General features: G+C 37.1%; 1 protein-coding gene across 1 annotated transcript in view; it reads left to right on the top strand.

Moving 5' to 3' along the window:
* The window catches only part of LOC106478889 (endonuclease/exonuclease/phosphatase family domain-containing protein 1-like), a 36,249-nt gene that overhangs the window by 12,886 nt on the left and 11,886 nt on the right, over nucleotides 1-11,477 (top strand). The window contains exon 3 of the mRNA XM_013939468.2: nucleotides 9,303-9,354. Within this exon, the coding sequence (XP_013794922.2) occupies nucleotides 9,303-9,354 (52 nt within the window). The remainder of the gene's footprint in view (nucleotides 1-9,302; nucleotides 9,355-11,477) is intronic.

Raw genomic sequence — 11,477 nt, forward strand, 5'->3', positions numbered from 1 at the left:
ACTATAACAAGCACAAAATGGTTACAAGGTTGATCCCAGGGACCGAGCCTGTGCTAAAAGAGTTAAAGCCTACTGTTATTGTATGGCTGCCTAGCTTCACCTGAGAGCTACTGCATATTTGGTCAACAGGTTTTATGCTTCTCATTCTCTTCCTGCTCCAAGCTTCAGGCTTCACTTTTTCAGGCCCTGGCTTTTCTGGAACCCCTCATTTCTTTGGGGCACACACTCGAGTGTCTCTTGCAGTGGACCTTATGGAATCAAGCAGTTCTTTCTTGAGGTCCATTGTCCTCATTTGTGAACTTTTCCTCAAGGAATTGCCATCTCTGGATGAAAGCAGGGCTTCTGACATTTGGATGCTGGACAAGCATTCATTCTACATCAGGTGTCAGGCATACACTCCTGAGTCTAAGCCCATTCACAACAGGTTCATCTTATTATCTGTCACTTACCAGGAGCTTAAATCTTGGTGCAAGGCTGCATCTCTTAGTGAAGTGGTCTCTACATCCCCAAGTCTTTTGTGAAGTTTTCTCTTAGTTGAACACACCCATCATGGACACATTTTCCACCCTCTGCAACTTTGGACATCCTCTCATTTGATCTCCTATTCCGCTTCCTTCGTCTCTGACTATTGATTTTCTCAGTCAGGCTTGATCTCTCCTCCCTTGACTTTACAAACTATTCTTCTTGTCTGGTCCTGTTGTTAGTGCTTCATTGACCTCCTCAACCTTTGGACTCCATTTGTCTCCCTAATATCCCCTCTCTTTTATTTCACCCTCATGCATCCCTTCATCATTTAGAGATATCTTCCCTCTATTCTCACTTGTGGGATTTGCCAGTTACATCTCCCATTGGACTAGACTTTCAGATTGTATGGTATTATTCTTGTTGCCCTTTCACTGTCTTTATCTATCAACAACTTTGGTGGGTCTTTTGTCATTAGCCCTTCTGCCACTCCTTTTCTCCTTGCTGCCATACTGTGATCCACAGTTTGTTGGCCTTTGCCTTTACTATTTATTGGGAGGCCTTGTCCTTGGCATTTTGCCTTTCTTGGTACCCCAAGGTTTTTCTCCTCTTATCCTCTCCACTCTACTGTGCTCTTTATTTTTCATCCATCCTCCTTGCCCAACTCACTTGGCTGATTGAGACCTTAATGGAGGTTTGCATGATCTCACACGTGCCCTGTTTGAATTGTTGGATTCTTGATTTTTGTACCTTCTTTCTCTCCTGGCTTTTTTCCTCCTCCTTCTGACCTGCAATTATTCTCATTTGGATGTTTCTCACACCCTCTTACTCTGCACTTATATCCTCCTGTCCACAGACCAAGCTTTCCATCCTAAAACTTTGACCACTTACTTTTCTTCTATCCATGGTTATTTTCTGACTCTCACCTACTTGACCACTTGAACCCAGATAGCTCATGTGCCCTGTTTGGGCTGTTCAGTGTGTCTCATCACAAACCTCTCCCTTTTTTTTTCAAGGATGTTGCTCCTTCTACACTTACTGAATGGGTCCATCAACTCCTACAGTTGGTATGTTCATCTCAGGATGAGGATGATTGGAAACTATTTCACATTTCTTCATATTCAATTCATCACCTTTCTCATTCTCTTGCATTTTTTTTTTTTTGCTGGCCCTTGTTCAAGATCCTCCAGGTGGGAATGTGGATGGCTCTTACCATATTCATCACTTTCTCTACACCTTCTGGCTGTTTTATCTTCTGATGGTTTTGGCTTCTACCAGTCATCATTCTTCAGTCACTTTACTGTCTTTAAGAAGAATACATACTATTTCTCTTTCAGAGCCCCTTTTTAATCATTGGATCCCACCAGGAGTCATTGAGTCAGGATAACAGAAAGCAATCATACCATCTGCCCTGGCTCTACCAGCATCTGCTGTGAGGTAAGGTGTTCTGCAAGACTGCTTAAGGTATCCTCATAGTATACATATTTATTCAATTGTTTGATCCAGATCTTACTTATTCCATGGACTATTGTAGAAAAAGCCAGCACCAGGGAAGTGTTCTGCTCACTTCTTTGACTCACACTTACTGGCTTTTAAAATTAGGGTTTTGTGGTCACTCATTGCACATTCTAGCTGGAGGTCCAATTGGAATCCAGACACTTCTTCAGGTCTCCCAATATAAATTCTCACCTCCCCTTCATTGAGTGGTACATGAGAGATCCTTAACATTTACTTGTTCCTAGTTACTGAGGTAGTGGTTCATAAAAAATACTCACCTGTTGGGCTTAGCACAATGTAGTGAGAAGTGGAGCAGTGATGACACTATCAGTATAGTGAGGGTCACCCCTCTAAACCATAACACATACCACTTATACCCTCTTCCTGCAGCCTGAGTCTGTTCAGTTGAGTTGCGGTGAACACACACAATGTACAGTAAACTATTGCACTCTCCTTCTGCAGCCAGAGTCTGTTCAGTAGAATTGAGGTGAGCACATACACTATATGAAACCATAATGCAAAAATACAGTTCTCTTCTTGCAGCTGGAATCTGTCCCATAGAGTCTGTTCAGTAATGTTTAGCTGAGCAAACACTATTCGAAACTCAACTGCACATCTAAAATACCCTCCCTCTACAGCTGGAATCTATTCAGTAAAGTTGAGGTAAACACATACACTATACAAAACTATACTGCATAACTATTGTGCCCTCCTCTTGCAGCTGGAGTCTCTCCACTTAGGCTGTTCAGTAGAATAAAGGTGAGCAGGAACTATGCAAAACCATACTGCATAACTATTGTGCCCTCCACCTGCAGCTGGAGTCTGTTCAGTTGAGTTGAGGTGAGCACACTAAGTATGATGTGAACATGTCTTAGCCACACTATACTCATACTGATTTGCTATCTGCTTGTGTGAAAGCACTCAAATGGTCATGTTTTCATTCCACCTGTCCCTGCAACACTTGGGACTCATTTACCTCCCCCCCCCCCCAGCATTCCAGGTGCAGAGTATACCTTGGTCAAGATGAGATACAGTCCCCCACAGGTGTATAGGTGGACCCCTATGGAGCCCCTATCATTGGGTGTCACACCCCATGAATTTCTTTTGGGTGCTTACTGAAGGATGGTCATTTAGGTAAAATTTGCATAGGCCCCTCCACCAATTCACTGTGGGATCCTGGCTAAACTAGTGTGGAGGTGAATTATTTTATCAGAAGTTGACATTTTCTTAATCTGAAAATGTATTTCCAATAGGTACTCACCTCTTCACGTACCCACCCATCCTCTTCACTTAATTCCAGTGCACATTTTGTCTTCTCACATCAAGAAATGAAGTTACTATGACTATAAGTGCATAGGGGGAATTATTGTGCATGGAGGCTGTGTCATCCTCCTATTGGTGGAGGGTTTTTGTCACATAATGACATAATCATGTATCGGCACAATTCATATTAAAGCAAATGAAATTAGGTGGGAGTTGCCTCAAGGCTAGTGGCATACAAGCCTCTTTGGCAGATGCATGAGAAAGATAGCTAAACTGTGTGAAGAGGTATCTGTTGGAAATATATATTCAGATTAGGAAAATGTTAAATACCAGTAAGTTGTGTAAGTGTGCAAGATTTAAGTAATTCTAACCCAGACTTAAGGTTTTAATCATAAAGGTTAAACCCATAACTGTATGATCATCTTAAGTCTTGTTTGTGTTAGCCTAAAACTTGTTCAAATAACTAATAAAAATGAGTTGTTGTGATGATAAAACTTTTATACTAGCCATGTATTCTGATATGGTCTTACCTTCTCTCACACAAAGGTATCTCGATCGTCTTTCTGCCCTCTAAGCATTGTTAAAATAATTATCATGCTCAGCCCACCAGTCTATATACCTCACCAACTTCGCACCACTATTGAACATGTACATATCATGTGACTACTCTCCACAAATAGTAATGTGCCACCTATATTGGTGCAGCTAGCTCCCTCTGCTATTCTTGTTCAATCCTCACTTTCTCAACTGGCACAGCTTTGTTTAAACTTGTGTTGTTTTTTTTTGCATGTGGCTACTGTTTATGATTGTGGTTTTTTGCTTTTTGAATTTTTTTTTCAACAGTTTTCTTTTACTGTGTTTACATTCAACTGTTTTCATAATATATTTTTTTTTAAATGTGTTTCTTGTTACTGAATTATACAAAAACTTCATCTGAATTCATGCTTCAGTGTATCGAATACTGTAGTTCCCATTACAGTTGAGAATGCTACTGGTATGACTTACCAGGAATCTGGTTCAACTTAATCTACAGAGGACGTACAGACCTTAATTTGCAAGAAGCTAGATTCCTGTGTTCGGCCAATGAGTTCTTCTCATTTTCAACCTGACAATGTTGCTAAGGAAGAATACAATCAAGGAGAAGACAATTTGGACTCACTTTTTCTGGCACCATCTTATTTTGGTCTGTTACACTCTACACCTCTTCAGGAGATTTCACATTCCACCCCTTTTTTTTGTCAGCTGGTTACTTAGGTCAAAGATTGAGGCATATTCAGTTTTTCTGTATGTTCAAGGGGAGGGTAATTTTACTAGTTTTGTTTTTTCTACTTCTGTTACCATGCCTCCACATTGTTCACTTTGGTGGAGGTTTGTTCTTCTCTTCCTTTCTTCCCATTGCTCCCAGATCGGTGGTAAGTTTTGACTTATACACTACACAACTGTTTGTGATACCCATGGTAGGTGTGGCTCAGATGCCCTTTGTGTGGTTTTTTTCCTTCTCTACACATGGAAAAATTAAGTATTTCACCTCATCAGTGCTCAGACTTTGGATAAGTTACATATATTTGTGTCCTTTGTCATCTAAGATTTAGATTTATTGTAGGTTAGATATTGATTATTACTTTGTTTTCTAGGTAATTTTAGTTGGTTTACAGTTTGTTATTATTACGTACTTAGTAGACTAGGTAAATTTAGATGGTTTGTCAGTTAAATATGAATAAGTAGTTTGTTAACTAGGTATGTTTTGATAGTTGTGCTTTACATATTATTCCTACTAGTAACATCTAATTCATTGTTCTATCTGAATAATTTTTATTCATTATTGTTAAATATGTACCTTATAATACTCATTTTCATCACTGTAGAGCTTACTTTTTTTGCATTGCTGATGTGTTCATTTCTTTCCTGTTCATAGGGCTGAGCTTTGCTTTGGCTCCATTTCCTACGTTCTTGATACTAGAAACCAATTTTTCCCCTCATGCTCTACAATTTGTGGTTCATCCACACAGTACTCACATCGTAGATAGTTATTGATAACTAGGAGTCGAGTGTTCCAGTTTAGGCCCCTACTGCTTGGACTAATCTCAGATCCTTGTGTATTTCATAAGGTAGTAAGAACTTTTGCCTGACATGTTCACTTGATGGGTCTTCACACTCATCATTACAGGTCACACTCATCATTACAGGGATTACTGCCTCCTGCTCACTTCTTCCCATTCTCACTCCAGAGATCACACTTGTTTTCTTTTACAAGAAACAGCATGGGTGGGATTCCTGATAAAGGTGGAGAAGCCCATTCTTACCCCCACTCAATACCTTGTTCATTTGGGGTTTTTCTACAATTCCAACTTCAGTTAGGCCCAAGAGGTTCTATCTCTGTAGAATTATACGCTGACTTTTCTCTACGTTAAAATATTTTTATTTGCAATTGTTGCCAAATGAAGGCTCTGGTAAGAGGGCCAAAAGCTCACAAATAAAAGTATTTTAATGTAGAGAAAAGTCTGTGTATAATTCTATATAATAATTTCCCTATGTTATGAGTCTTAAATGACAATTAACAAGGTTCTATCTCTCTTGGGGATGTGAGCTTCCTTGGAAACTCTCATTCCCATGTGTCAAGCTGATATGCATTTCCTTCATTGGACACTCCGTTATCAGTAGAACTTCTACTCAGATCCCTTGGACCACCCTTTTACCCTTTCTTCCCCAATCATGGCTAACCTGGCTTGGTGGCTTTACAGGGACCATACCATGGCAAATCGTGTACACCCATTGCACTTTTTCTAGTGTGATGTTCCTCCAAACCACCCACCCTATATCTACTTCCCCCTTTTTACTCTGAGGGGAGTCCTTACCACTTCCCAGTTGCTGGGGTGGTGGACCATGGAGCCTTCCTCTTGAGTGCATTGTAGACTTTTAACTTACCATATATCCACTCAATGTGAAGAGAGCAGAGCTGGTTTCCCTCCTTCCATTTCCCCTGGATGCTTATTTCCAGGTGGACAGTTATCTGTTGGAGCAGGACCAGCCTATGCAGAATCCTCCTTGTAATACTGGGTGCAGGATGACACTGTTCCCAAAGTTGTTTGCAGTAGAGCTCCCCCCCCCCTCATTTATTCTGGTTGCAGATGGTTGAGTTTGGGGGACTTTGCCTGCCTCGTAATACTGGCAACAGGACGTAAATACACTGTTCCTATGGTTGAACGAATGTTCCACATCCTCCTTGTAATTCCAGATGCAGGATCTCTTCTCTGCATTTAAGGTTGGGTGAATTAAGATTTCTGCTCTTAATTCTGGTTACAGAAATTGCCCTGTTGTTATGGCTGAGTTGAGGCAACTCCAAGACTCTGTAACTCCGAGTTCAGTTTGTTGTACTTCTTGCTTCTATGGTGGTTTTGGGAGTTTGTCTGGTTTCAACTGCATGCTAACTTCCTCTCTGTAATTCCAATTGTTTAACATATAACACTGTTTACTATGGTTGAGGTTCATGTGTAATGTGACATGATCCACATGCCCTAGCTACGATATATATGTTACTTTATATTAGTTTTATCTGATTGATCCTCCACCTCCTTATGCCAAGGACAAGTTGTGGAACCTTGTCTGTCCCATTCAGGTTGGGTATATACATAGCTAGGATGGGCTGTTTTTTACTATGGATTACACCTCTCAGAACAAATTACACTTGTGCACATCCTTTTTTTTCCATCCATATCAGGTTCATTTTTTTCTTCCAGGGCAAAGAACATACCTGTTCCAGAAGTAGTGTGTTACCCCATGTGTTCTTCGGTTCATCTTGGAACACACCCATTCATTCTTGGCAGCTACTTTCCACTAGGTTTCAATGTTCTGCATCTACACCAGTCACTCCACCTTTGCAATTTGGGATTCTAGCTTTGTGTAAAAGGATGCAAGACCATATTGGAAGATAGAATTTTCTTACACTGGAAATATATTTCCTATAGGTACTTACCTCCTCTCTCACACTTCCCACTTTTCCTCCCCACTGCCAGTCTTATTCCTTTAGATCCTGTTGATTCTCAAAAGTGAGAATTGAGTGGGAATAGCAGAGGGAGCTAGCTATACCAATATAGGTGGCACATTATTATTGGTGGAGGATAGTCACATGATATGCACATGTTCAATTGTGACATTAAATTGGTGGGTATATAGACTTGAGCACTGAGCATGATAATTTTTTTTAGTAATGCATAGAGGACAGAAAGAAGATCAAGATAGCTTTGTGTGAGTAGAGGTAAGTACCTCTCGGAAATACATTTTCAATGTAAGAAAATGTCAACTTTCATTGTATACATACTTGTAGCAAATGTTTCACATATCAGTATTCTCATAAACAGTTCAATTTCATACTATTTGGAATGTGATATTTGTACTTTAATGTTTATTATTTATCTTCCTATTATTACTGTCTTCAAAAGGTTTTGCAAAGTGTTAAGAAAATGGTGGTCTTTATGCCTGTAATAGAATTTTATTATATTGTCTTACATTTTTATGTTCAGTTAGCAAATTAGTGCACTGGAAGAAGCTATTTGTATTACTTAAAAGACACTATACCAAGTTAGAAATGTGGTTTGTATTTGTAATAATTATAACTCTCAATGAGCCTCCATTAAAGTCTTCAGTTTATGGATCCTCATTATTTAGGCTGGTGTGGTGTTTCTAATACATTTCTAGCTTTAAAAAAAAACCTTTTCTTAAGTTAAAGAGGTGAAGAAGAAGAAGAAGAAAAGTTATACTGTTAAAATTGTTCATGTATAACATCATATACAGTTGAAGTCATTTTTAGTTAGTATTCTTATCAAATAGAGCATTTGCAATTAAATTTTGTACATGGTTATTTATTTCCTTTTAGTTTGATCTTTAAGGTCAGTAGAACATTAAATATTATAATAAGCTGTGGTTAAAGTATTCATGTAGCCCTTGATTGTAAAATAATATTTATATGTTTTGGAATTAATTCCAAACCTATTTGTTTTCTACTGATCAAATATCATGTGGCCTAATGATAATAGCCTAATCTTTTACCATGATAAATTTCAACAAATTTTGTACATTTTATGTTATTATTGATTTTAAACCTGGAAAGGTTGGGGAAATTTGTGCCTCTTTCTCCATCTTTTTTATTAATATATAATTTAAGCTTGCACATGCACACAAATCATAATGCTTAGCTGTGCAAGTTACAGGTATATTTTAACATAATCTTATTCATTTATTTTGTTATATTATCTAGAGAAAATTATATAACCCATTGTATTTAATGATAGGTTAGACCAAATATTCTTTTATGATATGCAACATTTTATTGTCTACCATCTAATTGCAATGTCCTTTTTTGAAGATCTTTCTCTGTAGTGCTTTCATCTGATTTTTAATGGAACTTATAAAGAAATTACAAACTAAAATGGTGTTTAATTAGGTACAATTTTAACAAGAAGTTTGAAATATCAGTGTGCTTATGCATTTGTGTGTAATTTTCTAAAAACCTGGAATTTTATCTTGAAAGTTGGTGGAAAAAAAGTTTTGAAAACTTGTGGCTACTGTGTTATGAAATAAAATATTTATCATTCAAATGGACAAGTTTTTTAATAATCATCACCTTTTCTAATACTTATGGTTGAAAAGAAAAGTTAACAAAACATTTCACAAATTGAAGAGTAATTTCATGCTAGAAACATGAATGTATTAGATTGATTGAACAGCTCAGGATGGATTTTGTTTATCATCACAAATGCTTAGTAAATTTTTTTAACTAACAATAAACTTAGGAAATTTCATACAAAAGCCTTCACCTGAAACATTCATTTTTGGAAATGATAAGGCTTTTTTGTAAAGGAATTATTTTTTCTTATTTGTTTAATTAAACATGCTCGCATAGTTTTAAAATATTCTTGAAACTTTTCTTTAAAATTGAACTTCAGAAAACATCCTATTTTAAATTGCATTGCATCTAATAGCTAAATAACCAGCTCAAGAACTATTAAAAATCAAGTTCAGTGGTAAAAACTAAATAGTGTGTTAAAGGAAAGTTAATTGATTTCTTTTTTTTATGTAATCAGCTTAAGTTTAGTTGCCTTTCAAGATGTGTCCTCAGAGGCTGCTCTCACTTTGGTAAGTTCCAAAATATTCTATTATATGAAAAATGAAAAATAATTATTGTTTCATGTTTGATTTTTTATTGTTTTCTAACAACTTGAATTTGGCTTTGTTTGTGATGATTTATTGATATTTGACATTTTAAAAAAGGTATATAGCAGGATTCACATGCTATCTTAAAGAAGTAAAAAGTAGGTTATAGCTCATAAAATAATTTAACAGACTTGCAAGTATGATAGCTCAGTGTGTAATATGTGATGCATTGACCATATTTAATATATAAAGTTTTCCTAATAACTGTTCTTACAAGGTTGACTAAACATTGTACTTGAAACCTTGCAGATGAACTGTAACCAACTATTTTAAATGAAACATCTCTTTTACCTCCTTTAGAGTATTTGTACATTTAGTTACATACAGTTAGTTTCAAATGCTGTGTTTTTGTATAGGTACATTTATATGCAATATACTACCAAAAGTATTGGAACTGCAGTAAGAATGTTAATACCATGGTACATAACTTTATAAAGACAAATAGGTACCACAGTAGGAGCCAAGATGCCACAAGGAAGGAAGATCGCATACCTTTAGATGAATGAACATTAAACAAAAAATTAATGATATGAGTGTCTGAGGCATTCTAGTCACCCTATCATTTGTACCATAATTTGCTGAAGAAGTGGATCATCTCTAATCCTGATCATGTGAAACATTGGTATGGCTATTCCTGAGTTCTTGTAAACTTTGAGAAGTGTTGTGAAATGAAAATTCATATCTGGCATTAAATCCATCACCCAGAATTTTAATGACAGTTCAAGACAGTGGGCTAGCTCCAATACAATCATTCTTGCTGCTGAATATTATAGGCTGTATTTGCTTATTATGGCCATGTATGCAACATCTTTCCCATCATAATACCTCCAGTATTTAAATTAGAATGAAGAACAATGAGAACCATAGTATATAGCAATGAATCCTGCTACCTGTTGCTTGCATTGATAGGCCTGAGTTAAACAGCAACTTTGAGAACAGTTTAGTTATGATTATCTTCCAAGTATGAAGGTTGGTGGAGACTAATATTATGCTGTGGGTCTGTTAGACTTGGTCTATTAATTATAGGTAGATAGACATGAATGTGTTATTGTATTGATGGAAGTCTAAGGGGAAAGACCATACATTTTTAAACATTATAATGCACTATCTGTTCGGCCCAGAACTTGATTTGAATCCAACTGAATAATTTTAGAAATTCTAGGAGCATCTCTTGGAGGACAGAATAAGACAGACTTAGAACCGTTCAGTGGATGGGGTTATCATCTACTCTACCATATGTATACTAAAAGTTCATAGCAGTGTTTATAACATGGTTTAGCCCAGGCCTCGACAATTATTTCCTGATCTAGGAGCCAGCCCAAAAATTCAGGATTCAGGTGTGCCTAACCTAACTTCACTACTGTTTGTGCCAGGAAATGGGGGCTATGTATATTTATTTACTTTCACAGTAACAATCACATGATACCAACAACCACATGATAGTATTGCTTGAACTAACTGCATTTGGTTCTGTCTGAGCCTAAACATGTGCACTGATTGGTTGAATTGAGAGAAAGAAGAAAAACAAAATGGTGTGAAATTAGTAACATGTTGTGCAACTGCAATGCTTCATTCCTGAAAAAAATATGAAGTGCTTAATCTACCATTAAAATCATAGAAACAAAGTTTGATTTAGAACTCAAAGAATGCAAAAATAGTTCTGTACTTCCAAGAGCTCAGAATTGTTCTAGATTTGAGTTCTACTTAGCACAGTCTTAAGCACGAATAAAATGGGAGAAAATACTAGGCACCACAATGAAATTTTTTCTCCATGGCAACCTGACACCTGAGATTTGTCAAGGCCTGGTTTAGGTTGTAAGTAACACCAAAGATGTGCCCACTTCAATTAACAAAAAAGGGGCCATCAGTAGATAATTACCAAACCCCTTTTCTAAAGATATGTTGTTTCTCTACTTTTAGTAAAATGGTGTGTGTGCGAATGTCCGAGTGTTTGCCAGGCACCCTCTTTTTTAGTATATAAGCCTGGCAAGAAAAACCAGCGCGATTCAAGAGATAGATAATTGAGTCAAGCGAACAGTAGGCAC

The sequence above is a fragment of the Limulus polyphemus genome, unplaced genomic scaffold (genome assembly GCF_000517525.1).
Source record: "Limulus polyphemus unplaced genomic scaffold, Limulus_polyphemus-2.1.2 Scaffold259, whole genome shotgun sequence".
NCBI lineage: Eukaryota > Metazoa > Arthropoda > Merostomata > Xiphosura > Limulidae > Limulus > Limulus polyphemus.